Source organism: Arvicola amphibius, chromosome 14, assembly GCF_903992535.2.
Source record: "Arvicola amphibius chromosome 14, mArvAmp1.2, whole genome shotgun sequence".
Lineage (NCBI taxonomy): Eukaryota > Metazoa > Chordata > Mammalia > Rodentia > Cricetidae > Arvicola > Arvicola amphibius.
Window position 1 is genome coordinate 7,022,629 of NC_052060.1, and position 19,516 is coordinate 7,042,144.

At 41.2% G+C, this 19,516-nt stretch overlaps 1 protein-coding gene across 5 annotated transcripts in view; it reads right to left on the bottom strand.

Moving 5' to 3' along the window:
• Window positions 1-239: 239 nt before the first annotated feature.
• Window positions 240-19,516, bottom strand: part of Prpf3 (pre-mRNA processing factor 3) — a 28,381-nt gene continuing 9,104 nt past the window's right edge. For 3 of the 5 annotated variants that reach the window (XM_038311758.1, XM_038311759.1, XM_038311761.1), the window contains 11 exons: window positions 19,204-19,424; window positions 17,241-17,547; window positions 16,522-16,688; window positions 13,707-13,786; window positions 9,160-9,303; window positions 7,398-7,497; window positions 7,120-7,233; window positions 5,183-5,301; window positions 4,859-4,942; window positions 2,970-3,031; window positions 240-544 (listed from right to left, as the gene is read on the bottom strand). In XM_038311758.1, coding sequence (XP_038167686.1) covers window positions 398-544; window positions 2,970-3,031; window positions 4,859-4,942; window positions 5,183-5,301; window positions 7,120-7,233; window positions 7,398-7,497; window positions 9,160-9,303; window positions 13,707-13,786; window positions 16,522-16,688; window positions 17,241-17,547; window positions 19,204-19,424 — 1,545 coding nt within the window. In that variant the 3' untranslated portion in view covers window positions 240-397. Of the gene's footprint in view, window positions 545-2,969; window positions 3,032-4,848; window positions 4,943-5,182; window positions 5,302-7,119; window positions 7,292-7,397; window positions 7,498-9,159; window positions 9,304-13,706; window positions 13,787-16,521; window positions 16,689-17,240; window positions 17,548-19,203; window positions 19,425-19,516 lie in introns of those variants that run through there. The other 2 variants (XR_005283148.1, XM_038311760.1) reach the window with 2 other exon arrangements.

The following is a 19,516-nucleotide window of genomic DNA, read 5'->3' on the forward strand; positions in this document are numbered from 1 at the left end:
AGAAAGGAGTCACCTGGTATTAACAGATCCACCTGTGAAAATTGATCTAATTTCTTGAGTCATCAGTCATCTCATAACCGCTTAACATCACCTTCTGATTTACTTGTTCCAGAAAACTACTGATTCATGATGAGGTCAGATATTTACAGATGTCAACTGCTGGGATCCTCAGTAAGAGGAAAATCACACAGAGAAACAAACCCTAATACCTATGGCTAGATGAAAAACATGACACTAAGTTTAAAAATAACTCTTTAATCATATGCACATACAGGATGAAGGGTAGCACCAGGCTGCCTGGCACAGTTCTGAGATCACACACGGTGGGGAAGGTGGGGAAGCAGAGTGAGAAGACGGAAGAGACGAAGGCAAAGGAGAAACAGGGCTAGCAGTAGTCTCAGTCAGTGGACTCCAATACAGATTCACTCAGTGCAAGGTCCCAGTAGTGTTCGGCCCCATGCTTTTTGAAATGCTCACGAGCCATGTTCTCTGTCGGGCACTGTTTAAACTTCATCTCTCCAAAGCTCCGGTCTTTGGCTGTACCCTAGGTGAGCAGCAAAAAATTTTATATGTTTACTTATCTGAAGAGAATAACTTGCTATTAGTCTACACTACACTTGAATTAGAAATCCTACCTCAGCATCCTAATATACCATCATGCCCAAGAGAAACAGGAATTTTAATAAGCTTTTTCTTAAAATTTATTTATTATACATATACATGCCAGAAGAGGGTGCCAGATCTCCTTAAAGATGGGTGTGTGCAAACACGTGGTTGCTGGGAATTGAACTCAGGACCTCTGGAAAATGAACCAGTATTCTTAACCTCTGAGTAGTCTCTCCAGCCCTCAAATAAGCTTTCTAATTTACCCCCTTTCCAGTGTGGGAGTTGAGCTCAGAGCATTATTCATGTTAGGCGAGCACTCTACCACTTCAACTTACTAAAATAAGACTTTTGTTTTGTTTTGAGACAGGGTTTCTTTGTAGTCTTGGATGTCCTGGAACTTGCTCTGTAGACCAGGCAGGCCTTGAACTTAAAGAGATTCCCTTGCCTTTTCCCCTGAGCACTGGGATTAAAGGGGTGTGCCACCACTGACCAGCTGAAATAATATTCTGTTAAAAGACCTAGTAATATTTGTGTAGCAACATGCCTCACTGAAATATGAGTCTATGACAAAATAATTATAACCTCATGTCTTAGATATTTGCATGATTTTATATGTGTATATCTATAAATTTTTGTTGTTTTTGTCACTACCATTTTTAGAATCAGAGATTACTTATTTTTTGCAGCATTGGGAATTGAACCTAGTGTCAAGCATGTAAGGCAAGCACTCTATACTGAGTAACATTACTAGCCTTAAGAATTCTTTCTTTTGGGGCTGGAGAGATGGCTCAGTGGTTAAGAGCATTGCCTGCTCTTCCAAAGGTCCTGAGTTTAATTCCCAGCAACCACATGGTGGCTCACAACCATCTGAGATGAGGTCTGGTGCCCTCTTCTGACCTGCAGACATACACACAGACAGAATATTGTATACATAATAAATAAATATTAAAAAAAAGAATTCTTTCTTTTTAGCTGGGCAGTGGTGGCGCACGCCTTTAATACCAGCACTCGGGAGGCAGAGGCAGGCAGATCTGTGTGAGCTCGAGACCAGCCTGGTCTACAAGAGCTAGTTCCAGGACAGCCTCTAAAGCTACAGAGAAACCCTGTCTCGAAAAACAAAAACAAACAAACAAACAAAAATCTTTCTTTTGTTTTTTAAAGATTAAAAAAAAATTAGGGGCTAGAGAGATGGTTCAGCAGTTAAGAGCACTGGCTGTTCTTCCAGAGCTTAATTCCCAGCAACCACATAGCGATTCACAACCATCTAGAATAGAATAGGATCTGATATCTGATGCCTTCTTCTGGATGCAGTATTCATGCAGAACACTCATACATAAAATAGAAAGAAATTAAGAACATTTTATGTTAATTATTTTAATATTTTTTTTGATACAGGGTTTCTCTGCGTAATATTCCTCACTGTCCTGGAACTAGTTTTGTAGACCAGGCTGGCCTTGAACTCACAAAGACTGGCCTGCCTTGGCCTCCCCAGTACTGGTATTCAAGGCATATGTACCACGATCTGGCAAAAATAAAATAAAATAATGAGCTGGAGAGATGGCTCAGTCAGGAGTTAAGAGCAATTGCTACTCTTGCAGAGGACCCAGGTTCTGTTCCAAGCACCCATATCGTGGTCACAGCCATCTGTAATTCCAGTTTCAGGGGCTCTGACACCCTCTTCTGGCTTCTATATGTATTAAGGCAAGCATGTGATGTAAATGCATTCAAATATACATGCAGGCAAAGCACACATACACACAAACACACACAAAATCAAATGTTTTTTAAAAAAGAAAAATGTGTTTATGTGTTCATGTGAGTATAGATACCTTGTCAAGAACAAGGGGTTAGATCCCCCTAGAGCTGGAGTACAGGAAGCTGTAAACACACCCAATGTGAGTGAAAGGAGTTGAATTTGGGCCTGCTTTCATTTATTCTCAACCACACCAACAAGTCAGGGAGATCAAATCACACTCGTGTTTCATAGATAAGGCAATGAAATTGGACACTGATTCAGACAGCTGAGTCAGATGTTGACTCTGCCAGCATCCTATTTGTTTTGCTGCAGAGCTGAAGATGAAACTCAGGATTCTAATAAAATGTTAGGTAAGCACTCTGTCACTGGGCTACCCTCCCAGGCCTCACCCATCCATCATCAGATTCTTAGATCTACTGCATGTCTTACTACACCCAGAGGGAGAAAATAAAATTTACCCCCCTCACATTCAAGCACAGAATTATCTAATTTCCAATTTGTATTCCTAATACCAGCATTTTCCATACACTTCAGTTGGTATATACTAAAAGCTGCTCTAAAAGTTCCAGGTAACTTTCTACTTCAGCATTTTACAAAGGTTACCAACCTCCCACACTAGTACACATTTGTTGGTTTTCTTCACAGCTTCTTCATCAGACTCCTCATCATCTGGAAAAGACAAAAGAGCTCAATCTTTGTTTTGTTTGTTGAGACAAGGGACTCACTATATAGACCAGGCTGGCCTCCAAAGGACAGAGATCACCTACCTCCCAAGTGCCGAGATTAAAGGACAGTGCCATCACCACCTGGCCTTTGCCTTTTTCTTTCTTTCCTTTTTCCTTCCTTCCTTCCTTTCTTTCTTTTTTTTTTTTTTTTTGTTTAAAGATAAAAGGTTTTACCCTGTAGCTTAAACTGGCCTTCAATGTGAGGCCATCCTCCTGACTCAGTCTTCTGAGTGCTGGAATTACAAGATTCAGCAATCAGGCCTCACTAAGTATCTTTCTTTCATCATCCCTACCACCCCCACCCAGCTCAACACCAAGGGCTTTGAACAGGTAGACAAATGCTTCACCCCTGAACTACATCCCTAACTCCAGAGTATCTTTTCTGTGGCAGCGAGTGATGGCCTATGCATTTAATCCTAGCACCTGGAAGGCAGAGGAAGGTAGATCTCTGTTGAGTATGAGGCCAGCTAGGTCAATATACAAAGTTTCAGACCAGCCAGGGCTACACCATTGAGATCCTGTCTCAAAACAACAAAACACAGGGTATTTTTTTCCTGACTAAAGCAGAAAGCTGTTCAACTTTCTGAAAATCTGTTTTTATACACCCAATACTTTAAATATTTTTTAGGGGTGGGGAAGACAGGGTCTCCGTATCTCATCTGCTTTAAACTGGGGCGTGTCCTCGGTGGTTTCAAACCCAAGCTCTTCCTATCTCCATATTCTAAGTGCTGGGGTTATGGGTAGATACCACTAGGTCTAGAGCAATCAAAAACAAACACTAGGGGCTGGAGAGATGGTTCAGAGGTTAAGAGCATTGCCTGCTCTTCCAAAGGTCTGGTGGCTCACAACAATCTATAATGGGGTCTGGTGCCCTCTTCTGGCCTGCAGGCATACACACAGACAGAATGTTGTATACATAATAAATATTAAAAAAAAAAACACTAACTTTTTTTTTTCCTCTATGGAAACTCATGTAGCCTAGGCTGCTTTAAAATTTCTACATAGCTCAGGATGGCCTTAAGCTTCTGGGAGATCCTCTTAAATAGTGAGATTACAGGTGTGAACCACCATGCTATAGCTAACAAGAAATCTTTGACTAAATAATACAGGATAGACACTGTATATACGAACAAGTAGCTTGCTGACTTTAAATAGACTCTCACAACCAGAACTTACAACCAAAACAGAGAGGGAAGCCAGTTGGGAGAAAACCCTTAAAGGATATGCAAAAGAGTAATTTTAGGGGCTGGAGAGATGACTTAGTGGTTAAGAACACCGGCTGCTCTTCCAGAGGACCTGGATTCAATTCCCAGCACCCACATGGCAGCTCACAACTGTTTATAACTCCAGTTTCAGGGGATCTGACAACCATGGCAAAGTACCAATGTACATAAGATAGAAACAAATTTAAAAAAGAATAATTTTAATAGCAGTTTGTAAGATAATGCAATAAATATTACATAACCATCTAGCAGTACTATCTAAGTTAGTCAGCCTAGCTGGGCAGGTGGCACACACCTTTAATCCCAGTGCTTAGAAAGCAGAGGCAGGTGGATTTTATGAGTTCAGGGCCAGTCAGAGCTATACAGTGAGACCCTGTCTCACACACACAAAAATAATAATTAAAAAAAAAAAAAACAAATAAAATTGAGTAAGTCTGTCTGAACTTCTTGAACACTAAAGCATTTCAGGAAGGGTGAAAAGGAATAGAAAGAACTATTATTCCCACCTCCCCTGCTCTCCCATTTAATCCCTTCTAACCCCAATTCACCATCTCCCTTCGTGTTAGATGTCTGTTCATCCCACTTTATCCGATGTAGCATGAGACGCTTAAATTTCTTCTGGGCCTTGGGGCCTGGAACGAGAATTTTGAGAGAGTTGCAAAGACTAGACAGAAAGGTCCTCTGAGCTTGCCTAGTGCTCAGACAGTACTGGGTAGGAAGACAAACACCAGAAACCAAAGTGCAGCCTTCTACTCCAGCAAACACAGAAACATATATCAGATTCACTGACATCTCAAAATACCACATTTCCTTCCCTTCTTCCCACAATGCCAATCACCTGAGGGTCAGGGCTCAATTCTTTGCACACTCACCCCCTTCCACTACCACCACGTTGACATCCTTGTGCAGTACCACCACCCCTGTCAGGTACAGCTGCCCAGCATTGGCCTCAATCTTGAACTTCTTGGCTGGGTTGCTCAAATTTCGAACTCTAGAGGAGGGAAATTTTAGTTACGTCTCAAGTTTATCATCAAAGCTGCCTGAATGGAATGGCAAATAAAGAAGGATCTGAAATGTTCACCTTTCTAAAATCAACACCTTGAACACAGAATTGTATTTCTACTCTCCTGTAAGTACACTTCTTTCTTTTTCTTTTTTTTAAAGACAGGGTCTCATTATGTAGGTCTGGCTGGCCTGGCACTCACAATGTAGACCAAGCTAGTCTTGAACTCAAGAGATTTGCCTGCATTTGCTTCCCAAGTACTAGTCCTATATTTCCTCATAGTAAGTAGTTAGAATTTACTCTATGAATGAAGAGGTACTTACTATCATCCAAAAGTTCATTGTTCCAGAAGGTATAAAAAGCTTTAAATCCTGTCTCTTCTAGATGCTATAATGTAGATATCATATATTCGTGAGATTTTTCTAAACAGAGACATCAAGAACTGTAAGCAGTAATTTACCTATAGACAGTGGTCCAAAGAGATAAGGGAAGGAGGGGACGGAAGGACTCTTTCGTAAGTGTTCCTCTCTGTTATTAGAATTTGTTTTGTTGTTCTCCAGCCTGGGTTAGCCAAAAACTTGCTAGCACAGGTTAGCCTTAAGCTTAAAACTATCCTGCTTCTCCTAAGTGCTAGAATTATAGATATGCATCATCCCATCTGGTACAAAAATTATGCCGGGCGGTGGTAGCACACGCCTTTAATCCCAGCACTTGGGAGGCAGAGGCAGGCGGATCTCTGAGTTCGAGGCCAGCCTGGTCTACAAGAGCTAGTTCCAGGACAGGCTCTAGAAACTACAGGGAAACCCTGTCTCGAAAAACCAAAAAAAAAAAAAAAAAAAAAAATTTAATCTGAATTAACACTAGTTTTGTAATAATGTACCACTTCCAATAAAGAACTAGTTAATAGAAATAAGCCCATCTACACTCGGAAGGCAGAGGCAGGCAGATCTTTGTGAGTTCGAGGCCAACCTGGTCTACAAGAGTTAGTTCCAGGACAGGCTCCAAAGCTACAGATAAACCCTGTCTCAAAAAACAAAACAAGGGCTGGAGAGATGGCTCAGTGGTTAAGAGCATTGGCTGCTCTTCCAGAGGTGGTGAGTTCAATTCCCAGCAACCACATAGTGGCTCACAGCCATCTGTAATGAGATCTGGTGCCCTCTTCTGGCATGTGGGCATGCACAGAGGCAGAATGTTGTATACATAATAAATAAATAAATAAAAAAAAAAAACAAAACAAAACAAAACAAAAAAACAAAACAAAAAAACAAAACAAAACAAAACAAAAAAACCAAAATGAAACAAAAGAAAAACAAAAAACAACGAAAGTCAAAATATATTTCCGGGCTACAAATATATTCTGGAGTGAGGATGAAAGGCTTACTACGGTACATCAGGAAAAAAACAATATACTTAATTAAAAAAAGTTAAAGCTCAGGACAGCCAGAGTTGTTATAGAGAAACCCTGTCTTGAAGAACAGAAAACAACAAACCAAACAAAAATTAATGTTTTCTAGAGAAATGAGCTATTTTAGATTTCACAAAGGATGAATAACCTGTAGATATGCTTTAAGGTCACAGTGATTCTGCCTTAAGCATTGGAACAATATTGAGAATTCAGGGGCAAAGACGGTGTGATGGAGTACACCTTTAATATCAGGACAGGGGAAGCCGGGGCAGACGGATCTCTGAGTTTGAGGCCAGCCTTGTCTACATAGTAGGTTCCAGGACACCTGGGACTATGTGCAGAGACCCTGTCTCAAAAAAGAAACAAAAACTGTATGGACAGTTGCCTCTGTGGACACCTACCTATACACAGATATGTGCACCCCCTGTGAAATGTCTTCTTTAAGCTTTTTAATTTTCTTGACCTTTCTCTGTTCTGCTGTGAGTTTTCTGGCAGCGTTGGCCTCTTCGTGCGCTCTGTCGTGACAGGAAGGACATCCACAAGTGAGAAAGGCATTGCAGATCAGAGGCAGGGCTAAGGAAAGAGAGAGCAACAGAGGACTCTCCCCTCCCTCCAATGTGGACCCCAGAAGGGTCTGGAAAGGCAGTGTCCTGGGCCCCACCCGACCCACCATACTTACTTTTGTCTCTTTGCCATCTGAGCTCTGACGTGGGCTTCTACCTTTGTAGGGTCTTGGACTGCTTCTGTTCCTAATACTCGCATTAAATTTGAGATTCTCACTACAATGGAAAGAGAACAGCAGTCAATCTCCTAATCTCCTAAATTATTTCTCTAGTGAGGACAATCTGATTTGTTGTTGTTTGTTCTGCTCACAAACATGGCTTATTTCAAATCTCTACTCAAAATTCACTTTCTAAAGTATCTTGAAAATCCCACTCAGTTAACTCAGATTTTGTAGATTAAACTATCTTTAAAAATTCAGTTTTTTTAATCATAAAAAATATTTATTTCTCATTCGTCAGCACACACACAAAAAAATCTTATAATCCAGGTAGTGGTGGCATTTGCCTTTAATCCTAGCGCTTGAGGAGGCAGAGGCAGGTGAGTTATCTCTCTACAGAGCAAGTTCAGGACATTTAGGGATACAAAGAAACCGTCTTCGACCCCCTCTTCCGCAAAGACTTTAGTTTTGTTTCATGAACATGATGTTTTGCTTGTGTGCATATAAGCGCGCACCATGTGTGAACAGTGCTTATGGAGTCTAGACGGCACCGGTTCTGGAACTGGAGTTAGAGATGGTTCCAAGCTGCCATCTGGATGCTGGGAACTGAACCTAGGTTCTCTCTACGAGCAGTCAGTGCTCTTAACCACTTAGCCATCTCTCTGGCCTCTACTTTTGTGTTCTTGAGACAGGTTCTCCCTATACACCTTGGCTGACATCAAACCTGCCATTTTAAGTCCCAGAGTCTCACTACTGGGAATGTAGGTGTCATCATGCTCAGCTCTGGACTTTTGGTTTTGAGAGTCTATCTTTTTTTTTTGGGGGGGGGGGCGTGGGGAGAAATGACAGGATCTTATTCTATGTAGCTATGACTATCCCAGAACTCTCTAAGTAGGATTAAAAGTGTTTACAACCATGCCCACTTTTTTTTTTTCTTTTTGAGATAGGGTCTCACTATGCAGCTCAGACAGGCCTGGAACTTCCTGTGTAATACAGGTTAGTCTGGAATAGGAGAGATCCTCCTGACTCACCATCCCGAGACCTAAGATTAACAGCTAGTGGCATCATACCTGTCTATATACTAAGAATTATGTAAAAAATTTCACGAATACCACAATCATTGTCTTCATGATTTTTTTCTCTTTATTTTTTTCTAGACAGGAGTTTTTCTGTGTAGCCCTAGCTGTTCTGGAACTCATTCTATAGATCAGGCTGGTCCCAACCTCAGAGATCTGCCTGCCTCTGCCTATGCTGGGATTAAAGGCATGTGCCACCACTACCTGATTGTCCTTTTAGTAAATTCTGGGGAGTCAATACAGCAAATAATGCTTAAAAAAAAAAAAGGCAAAGGGCTGGAGAGATGGCTCAGCAGTCTTCCAGAAGACCCAGGTTCAAATCCCAGCACCCACATGGCAGCTCACAACTGTCTGTAACTCCAGTTCCGGGGGGGGGGTCTGATACCTTCATACCAATGCACATAAAATAGTTAAATAAATTATAAAAGCAAGCCCTAAATGACTTCTATAATAGAATGTGCTGATCTGTCATAAGGAAACGCAGCATAGATTAAAATAAAATAAATAAATAAGAAAAACCTGTAAATGATTCAGAGAAACAAACAAACAAAAACTCCAAGACAGTTAAAATGCCTCTAGGTGAAAAAAAAAGCAGACAGACAGACTGATTGACTTTGTGGCAGCAGGGCCAGCTAGACACATACCTTTGGGTTCCGGAGGAGGCATCAGACCTAGCCTGACTTTCTCCTGTAGCTCCTTTTGTGCTTCTCTCCTTGTTTGCCTCCGAAGCTTCTTCTGTTCCTTTTTCGTAAGATATACGCCAAGGGTAACTGGTGTATCATTGTCGACTGTGAGAAAGAGAAAAGAGTTACCAAAGCCTGAGAGCACAGAGATTCAGGTGAGCACCCAAGACTTAGAAGAACCGTTAACTGGAAACAGTGGAGGGAGGAGGTCGACACAGCCTTGCTCTGTAGCCCAGGCTGGCCTTGAATTCAAGAGTCTTACTGTTTCCATTCAAAGTCGCTGAGAGAGAGAGAGAGAGAGAGAGAGAGAGGGGGGGGGGAGAGAGAGAGAGAGAGAGAGATCTCAAGAATAATGTTTTAAATTATTTTTCTTCAAGAGGATGAACACTTTTACCAAATGTAATGTATAAACAGAGCTAGGTAAGACTTTGGAGAAGTATGTAGAATTCCACTCAAGTCCTACTTTCTGAACTTTGCTGCTTCCATGGAATATGATTTAAAAATCATTAACCGGGGCTGGAGAGATGGTTCAGAGGTTAAGAGTATTGCCTGCTCTTCCAAAGGTCCTGAGTTCAATTCCCAGCAACCACATGGTGGCTCACAACCATCTGTAATGAGGTCTGGTGCCCTCTTCTGGCCTGCAGGCAGGCATACACACAGACAGAATATTGTATACATAATAAATAAAGAAATAAAAAAAAGTAAAAACCATTAACCTACACAATAAGTTTTGTTTTGGGAATGAAGTGATGGTAATCACTATACAAACACCACCTTAATTTTAGCACTAGGAAATGGGGGTATCCTGTGGAAGGGGCTGGCTAGAGAGATGATTTAGTGGTTAAGAGCATACACACACACACCAACATGCCTCCCCCATAGGCTCCGCCATGCCTAAATAAAAATAAATTTCCTTTAAAAAAAAAAAAGTGTGCCATGCTGGGCATGGTGGTGCACACCTTTAATCCCACCACTCTGTAGGCATGGTAGATATGGGTTAGAGGCCATTTGTGAGTACCAGGATAGCTAGGGCTGTTTAACATAGCAACCTTGTCTTGAAAAACAAAGCACATCTTTAATCCTAGCACTCAGGAGTCTGATGCATGTGGATCTGTGAATTTGATGCCAGCCTGGTCTATAGAGTGAGTTCCAAGACAGACAGGGCTACATAGGGAAACCCTGTCTCCAAAACAAACAAAATAAAGTGTATAATGCTCTTACAGAGGACCCAAGTTTGGTTTATAGACCTACACTGGGTGGCTGACCCACCTGCAGCTCTAGCTTTTGGTCACCTCCAAACCATTCACTCTTTTTTTTTTTTTTTTCTTTTTTTTTTTTTGGTTTTTCGAGACAGGGTTTCTCTGTGGCTTTGGAGCCTGCATTCACTCTTAATAAAAGATAAATCTTTAACACCACAGTCTAACCAACTGAACAATGGGCTCAATGGTAAAATGAATTTAAACTAAAATTACTCTCAAAGCATGTTTAGTCAACAGTTAAAAAAAATCCCACATTCCTCTGACACATACTTATGACAGTTAAATAAAATCTGATGGAGCTGAGTCCCTGATTTTAACTTGTATTATGGCTGAATGTCCCTAACCTAAACACTTAAAATTTTCAATAGTCCAAAATCAAAAATGATTTTTGGACAGGGTTTTGTGTATCCTAGGCTGGCTTGAAATTCAGCATGTATCTGAGGGTGACCTTGAACTTTTTTCTTTTGTTATGTTTGTTTGTTTTAGAGGTTTCTCTGTATAACAGTCCTGGCTGTCCTGGAACTTGCTCTGTAGACCGGGATGTGCTCGAACTCACTGAGATTCTCCTGTCTCTGTCTCCAAGTGTTGGTATTATAGGTGTGTGCCACCACCACCCAGCCGACCTTATCTCTCTACTCTGAGTGCTGGAATTAAAAGTGTATATGGCAACACACTTTATGCAGGGCTGGGGAATCCAATCTACAGGTTAAAGCATGCAAGGCAAAAACTCCATCAACTGAGTTATATTTCCAGTTTCAGAAATCCAAGAAGCTTTACAAATTTAATTTCTGTGTACATGTGGTGTGCAGGCACACATGCATATCCATGTGTACGCCTGTATGTATGTACATTGGTATATTCTTTGTTCTCTACTTTAAATACTCCAAGTATTTAAAGACTCTTTACCCCCTGGGGGACCAAAGGCCACCACACACCGCTTATGCAGGCAGTAAGGATCCAAACTCAGTTCTTCACACTTGTGCAGCAAATGCTTTACCTGATGAGCTACCTCCTGGCCCTTGAAATTAAGAACTTTTGACTATTACTGATATATTTCAAGTTTCCACATTAGAAAAATTCAAAAGTTATGCAAACCTCAAAGTATGAAAAATTAGCATCTGAAACTTTTGTTCCAACCATTTTGGACAAGGGAGGGCTTTCCATTATCTTACTGTTTCAATGTATTTTTTTATTTATTTATTTATTATGTATACAATATTCTGTCCGTGTGTATGCCTGCAGGCCAGAAGAGGGCACCAGACCTCATTACAGATGGTTGTGAGCCACCATGTGGTTGCTGGGAATTGAACTCAGGACCTTTGGAAGAGCAGGCAGTGCTCTTAACCTCTGAGCCATCTCTCCAGCCCTTCAATGTATTTTTGTAAACTTATTGGAACTATCGCCAAGTGAATTTGCTACTATGGTGTTATCTTAATTAATCCTGACAGAAAGTATTAAAATCCTTCAGGATCTACAGAACTCTCTTGATTTTTTTTCATTTGTTTGAGACAGGGTTTTTCTATGCACCCCAAGCTGGCCTCAAACTTTGAAGTGATTCAAATGAATCACATCAGCCTCCTGAGTGTTAGGATTGGAAGAGTGTGTGCCCTTAGCCCTCTAGTAAACATCACCAGTGCCAGGCTTGCTAGGCAGAGAACTTTTTTTTTGGGGGGGGGGGGGTTGGTTTTTTCGAGACAGGGTTTCTCTGTAGCTTTGGAGCCTGTCCTGGAACTAGCTCTTGTAGACCAGGCTGGTCACAGAGATCTGTATGCCTCTGCCTCCCGAGTGCTGGAATTAAAGGCGTGTGCCACCATTGCCTGGCATGGCACATAACTTTTAAAGGAGGTTTACTAGCTGTTCTATGAGAAAATTCTCAATGCTCTAAGTGACTTAATGAACACATTCAACTAAGGAAAACAGCCACAACTACAACCTCTGTTGTCTCTGTCTCAAACTACACGTTACTCAAGTAAATGAAAAAAAATCTCCCCTTTTTGAGATAGGATCTTCATATGTGTCCCTTGCTTGATGGAATCATGAAGTCTCCACAGTGGCAGGTTTATAGGCATACACTAACATACCCAGCTAAACCACCTATCCCTTTTGACTGAACTAATGGACATTTACTACCAAAACAAAACAAAAATCCACAAAACAGACAGAAAGACTGAATAAAATGGGAACCAGGAACATGTAACTCACAAGTTGGACACTGACTTCCACATGAGAACTGTGGCACTTGTGCGTCTATGTGTATGTGTATACACGCGTGGTGGTCACTGCTAGGAAAACTGTCCAAAGAAACCCCAGATGACGTGGGCAAGTGAGTGAATTAGCGTGCATCTCCCAGTTTCAGTTTCCCAGCCGAAAGACCTTTGGGTCTCCAGCAGACTCTTCACCACTCCACCCTTACCCCCACCCAGGCACGGGAACAGACAAATAGGCTGACTTTCTTTCTTTCTTCCTTTCTTTTTTTTTTTTTTTTTTTTTGGCTTTTCGAGACAGGGTTTCTCTAACAAACATGTCTAACAAACTATCATGGAACTAGTTCTGTAGACCAGGCTGGCCTCAAAAACTCAGATCTGCCTCTGCCTCCCAAGTGCTGTGATTTAAGAGAGGCTTACATTTATTAACAAATAGTATAAGTAATGGAATGGCAGTTTGCTAACAATGCTAAAGGAAGCCGACTATGAAAACCAAAATACACAGCAAGGGAAGAGTGTCGGCCTGGTGGTGCACACCTTTAATCCCAGCACTCCAGAGGCAGAGGCCAAGAGAATCTCTACAATTACCAGGCCAGCATGGTCTACATAGTGAGCTCCAGGCCAGCAAGGCTACACAGTGAGGCCTTTCTTTAAAACAAATAAACTAACAAAACACCAAAATAATAAAAAATAATAAAAACAAAATGACAGATGGACAGTTTACAGTGGCTATGGAATTGCATAACGACAAAAGTCCAACTTGTGATATCCATCGGCGAGGCCAACTGATGACCTCACTGTTGCCCAGTAGTCATTAGCTGACTGTCCTATTTAGCTTAATTAAAATTTAACTGCAAGGCTCTGAGCTTCACTAATGCAATTCAGTTTTCAAGTGCACAATAATCACATGTGGGTAGAGGCTTTAGGTTGGAAAGCACAGCAGAGAACTCATCTACTCTGTATAAGTTCTATTGGCTAATGCTGTACTAGAATCATAGTCCAAAATATTGGGTAATCACAATCTACTGGATAATATATACATTACCTGGAGGGTTAAGCTGAGCTGGATGTTCAACCAGATTTGTGATTCCAAAATAATCTTCTCTCTTGGGATTTTGTTCTGTACTAAAATTGGAGGAAGAAGAGAAAACAAGATATGTGGGTAGAGATGATATCAAGAGTAGCCTAGACACACAATCAAAAAATATCTGTTCTCTATGTGTTCTACTGTATTTATTACACACTACCTATACCAGGTTCTTAGGTTACACATTATTTTCAAACTGAGAAAAAAGGGTCTCAAAGAAGTTAGACATGTTCTCCATACTAGCCGTTCCTAATCTCAATATCAACCCTAATATCCCTGATAGGCAGAATATTTGCCTTTTCTGATTTATTTTTATTTCATGTGTATTGGTATTTTGTCTGCATGTATGTCTGTGTATGAGCGCCAGACCCCTCACACAGATCCCTAGAACTAGAGTTATAAACAAGTGTGAGCTGCCATGCAGGTGCTGGGAATTGAATCTGGGTTCTCTGGAAGAGCAGACAGTGCTATTAAACTGCAGAGCCATCTCTCCAGTCCCAAGTATATTTTCTTATTACTAACAATGAGTCACTAAAAAGCAGGTTGACAAAAAATGTTTGTATATGTACATGTTCATTTGTATGTTGTGTGTGTACATGAGGGAAGCCAGAAGCTGACACTGAGGACCTTTTTCAGTTGTTCTACGACTTATGTTTTTGAGGCAGATCCACTCTCACTTAACCTAGACCTTCCTTATATGATTAGACGGGTTTGCCAGTCCCTGTCCTCCCAAGTGCTGGGATTACAGATAAGCACTATTATACCACGCCTAGCACACAAGAGTGTGCACTCTCACGCTGGCTGTCCTGGAACTTGCTCTGTAGACCAGGCTGGCCTTGAACTCAGAGATCTGCCTGTCTCTGCCTCCCAAGAGCTGGGATCAAAGGGGTGTGCCACCACTGCCTGGCTTTTAGTTTTTCCTTAATGTGTTTTGTGCTCTGCATGCATTTATGGATGTGTACCATTATATGTGCTGGTACCTACAGAAGTCAGGAGAGAGTTGAATATTCTAGAGCTGAAATTGCAGGTGGTTGTAAACCATCGTGGAGGCTGGGAACTGAACCTAGATTTTCTGGGAGAACAACAAGTGCTCTTAATTTCTGAGTCCCCATACCTGATTTTTTAACTATTGACTTCTGGTCCTAATGCCTGAACAGTAAGTAGTATTTTACCAGAGTAAGCTCCCCAGTCTATGTTAATAAAGCTTTATTATTGTTACTTCAATTAGGACTCTTGCCTTAGAGGTAGGAATATAGCTGTGATAGAGCACTTACTTAAACTACGAAAGTTTCTGGCTTCAATTACTAATACTTCAAAAAGAAGCCAACAGCGGTGGCACACACCTTTAATCCTAGTACCCCTGAGGCAGGTTCAAGGCTAGCCATGGCTACATAGTCAGAACCTATCTCAAATCCTTTCACGAAGGGGATGATGGGGAACCTGCAAAAAGAAAAGGAATAAAGCCAGGCATGGTGATGCACTTCTTTAATTCCCACACTCGGGAGGCAGAGGCAGGTGAAACTCTGTAAGTTCGAGGTCAGCTTGGTCTACAAAGTGAGTTCCAGGACATCCAGAGCTATACACAAAGAAACCTTGTCTTGAAAAACCAAAACCAAATCAAACAAACAAACACACACAAAACCAACCAAACAACAACAACAACAACAACAAAAACGAAAAGAAATCAACTATAAAATAAAACGAGAGGACTAACAAGAGAAGGCTCAGTGGTTAAGAGCATTGCTGTTTCCAGAGGACCTGGCTTCAGTTCCTAGCACTCACACAATGACTTGTAAACAGCAGTAACTCCAGGTCCAGGACATCCGACACTTTCCTGGCCTCCACTAGGCAAACATGTGTTGCATATACATACACCTGCAAGCTATTCAGGCAAAACACTCATATACATAGAATAAAGATAAATTTTTTTTGTTTGTTTGTTTTTTTGGGTTTTTTGAGACAGGGTGTCCCTGTAGTTTCTAGAGCCTGTCCTGGAACTAGCTCTTGTAGACCAGGCTGGCCTCGAACTCAGAGATCCGCCTGCCTCTGCCTCCCGAGTGCTGGGATTAAAGGAGTGCGCCACCACTGCCCGGCTGAATAAAGATAAATCTTAAACAACAACAAAAACTGGCTGATTGTGGTGGTACACACCTGAAATCCCAACACTCCTATGAGAAGGGAAGTGGAAGAAAATGGGCTGGCAAAATCCCATGTGTGATACAATGGAAGTAACAAGAGAGACCCTCCTCAACAATGTGGAAGGAAAAACTGACTCCAAAAACTGTCCTCTGACCTCTACACATGTGCAGTGGCATGTGCACATCTGCACACAAATTTAAAAGAAAAAAGTCCATGATCTTTTTCACTCTTCTTTTTCTTTTTTCTTTTTTTTGAAGTTCTGGAGATCAAACCCAAGTGCCTTCTACATATTAGCCATATGTTCAACCACTGACCTAGCCCTACAAATGGATCTTACAAACATGTAAAATATATAGAATACACAGTAAGAAAAAAAATGTAAAACTCTAAAAGAAGTCAAAAGAAAACAGGTCCAGGGTTCATCTCCCAGCACTGGAAAAATGAATAAGTAGACAGATGATCTACAGACTCACTCTTCTATTATTTGTCTGATTCTGGTACACTAACCACAAAAGCTAAAAATAACTCAAGAAAGTTTGTGAATACACGTCTGTGCAGTTATCTATTTCCTTTGGATTTAAAGTGTTATCTGATGCATATGCACCATCTTTCCAGTATGAACTAACAAACTCACAGGTCAAAGCCATTGGGTATGATGTAAGAGTCCCACCACTCAATTTCAGGGATATCGCCTTCCTTTAGCTCCTTCTTAGGAGCAATAAGGGCAAGCCTAGTAGAAGTATGAATGCCTGTTTTCCTAGCAGCCTGTGAAATCTCTGCTTGCAGCTTCTCCAATTGAGCCTAAAAGCAAGAAACAACAAAACAGGAAAGTGAGTTGGAACAATGGAAGGTGATAAGAGTCACAAATTTAAAAACACCCCTAGTTAAAATCTTTATACCTAATGCAAGGAATTCACAACTTCTGAAAGGTAAGAAAGGAATTCTGTTTTATTTCTTTACTCATTTATTTACATTTTCACTTTCCCTCTCTCCCTTCACTCCATATGCATTAGTGGAATTCTATGGAAATCTCACTGTGAGAAGACAAAAAGGTCTATTTAGCTGTCTATACAGTCAATTCAACTTTCCTAATTACATGGATTTTCTGTAGTAAATTTTAATGCCAGGCTATCATTCATCAAAAGAGGTCAAGACAATGGTTCTGAATTGTCTTCCTCAACTGTCAGTGTATGGGAAAAATTTCTACACAGGCAGAAAGTAGTCAGGAAGAAAAATAAGCTAAACATCAAATGTTCTAGGACTACAACACTTACACTATATACTTATTGCTTTAAACTATGTAAATAATTCCCAAAAATATGGAAGCTAACAGCATCTTAACTTCTGAATTACCTTTGTCCGTAATCGTTGAGCAATCTTCTCAAATTTGCCCTTGTCGTGGAATTTAAAAGTGCGTCTTTGGCGCTGGGAAGGGGCAATTGAAACTCGGGGGTCAAAAAAGGTATTAGATTCCATGTCCTCTGATGGCTTTTCTTTCAGTTGCTGCTTGAATTGTTCCCTTTTTACAGCTCGAATATTTGCCTTCAGGGTGGGCATCCGATGTGTCAGCTCGATCTCCTTGCCTGTTGCGTCCACAGTGCGGCCTTGCTCGTCCAGGATCAGCGGTGTAGGTTTAGTCTGATCTTTTAGCTCTACTTTCCTGAAAAGTCCACAGAGAAATAAATCCCAAGCGTTACAACATTAAAGCAAGCAAAATCCACAGGAAGCAAAGGAAACAGCCTAACAAAGTCAACCGTTTAAGTACTTTTAGGGAAGGCAGTCCCATTAGTGCTCAATAAAATCTGATTTAAAAACACCAAAGGAGGGGACTGAAGAGATGGCTCAGCGGTTCAGAGCACTTGCTGCTCTAGCAGTGGGCCTGGGGTTTTTTCCAGCATCCTCTTGGGGCTCACAACTATCTGTAACTTGAGTTCCAGGGAATCTAATGCTCTCTTCTTACCCCTCCTCAATGTACCAGGTACCCATGTACTACACAGATACACATGCAGGCAAAACACACGTAAAATAAGTAAATCTCAAAACAAAACAACAACAAAAACAAAGTAAATTAGTTCAATTTTTTTTTTTTTTTTTTTTTTTGGTTTTTCGAGACAGAGTTTCTCTGTGGCTTTGGAGCCTGTCCTGGAACTAGCTCTTGTAGATCCGTCTGCCTCTGCCTCCTGAGTGCTGGGATTAAAGGCGTGCGCCACCACCGCCCGGCTATAAGTGCAATTTTTTAGTTAAAACACAAACCAGGCTAGAGCTGTATTTCACTATTAGAGCACTTGCCCAGCACAAGTCCCTGGGCTCCAACCCAGGCACTGAAGGAAAAAGGCCACAAAAAATTTATCTGAGTATCTAAATATAGGGCATAATCAAATGAAATCAATTCTAAAAATCATACTGAGAAGAATTTATTATCTAATCTTATTTTATTCCTAAATTCTTTTTTAAAATTTATTTTTAGATCCTCTGGAACTGGACTTACAGATGGCCATTAGCCAACCTGTGGGTGCTGGGAACCAAACCCTGGTCCCCTGGAATAGCAGCAAGTACTCTTAACTACTAAGTCACCATCTGCCTACTCCACTCCCTATATTTATTTAATACACATTGGTGTTTTGTCTGCATGTATGTCTGTGTGAGGGGATCTGATCCACTGGAGTTGGAATTATAGACAATAGTGAGCTACCAGGTAGATGCTGGGAATTGTACCTGGATCCTCTGGAAGAGCAGCCAGTGCTTTTGATCACTAAGCCATCTCTCCAGCCCCAGCCCCCTACTTTTTTGTGTGGTAGTAGTGGTGGTGGTGGTGGTGGTACTGTGGGTTGAGAACCCAGGGCCTCCTGCATACTAGCCAAATGTTCTACTACTGGGATACACCTCTTAACATCTATCTGCTCCTAAATTCTTGAAACAGTCTTAGGATGCCAAACCAATAACAAACGAGACAGGGTCTTGCTATGCAGTACTGGCTGGCCTAGAGATTTTTATGTTCATATTTACCTCACTCTTCTGGCCTCTCCCTCCTGAGTCACAGAATTGCAGGTATGTGCCACCACATCTCACCAGGTCTAACACCTGGTCTCACTACTGTTTAATGGCTAAAGCTCTTGAGTGACAGGTCCAGAAACCTGACTCTATTCTTACCTCCAATGATAGCTAAAAATAGTATTTTTGTTCTACCAATTATAATCACACAACAAACTCTACAACAAAGCCAAAAACAAATGTAATTGGTATTTAGAACATATATTTAATTTTACTACTCCTAAGATTTCACAAGGGATAAGGGAAGTCTATGAAAGATACTCACGGTGGAGCTATGCCCATGGCATGGAGATTAGCCAGGCCCACCATGTTGGCATTGCCAATGAGCCCTGGTTTCAAAGCCAGCTGGGCCTGGATCCGTGCTTGTAGCTCAGCTGCTTTCCTTGCCTTCTCAATGGCATCATTCATAAACGTGGCGGCCTGGGAGGGCTGAATAGTGTTGCCAATTGGAAGTCGCTCTGGTTGGGAAGAAGAAGGTGTCTTTGGCTATAAGATAGAGATTAAAAGAAATCCAAGGGTTTGAGACAGATAGGCACATAGATACATACACACCATAGTAGTTATAGTAGGTGACTGTG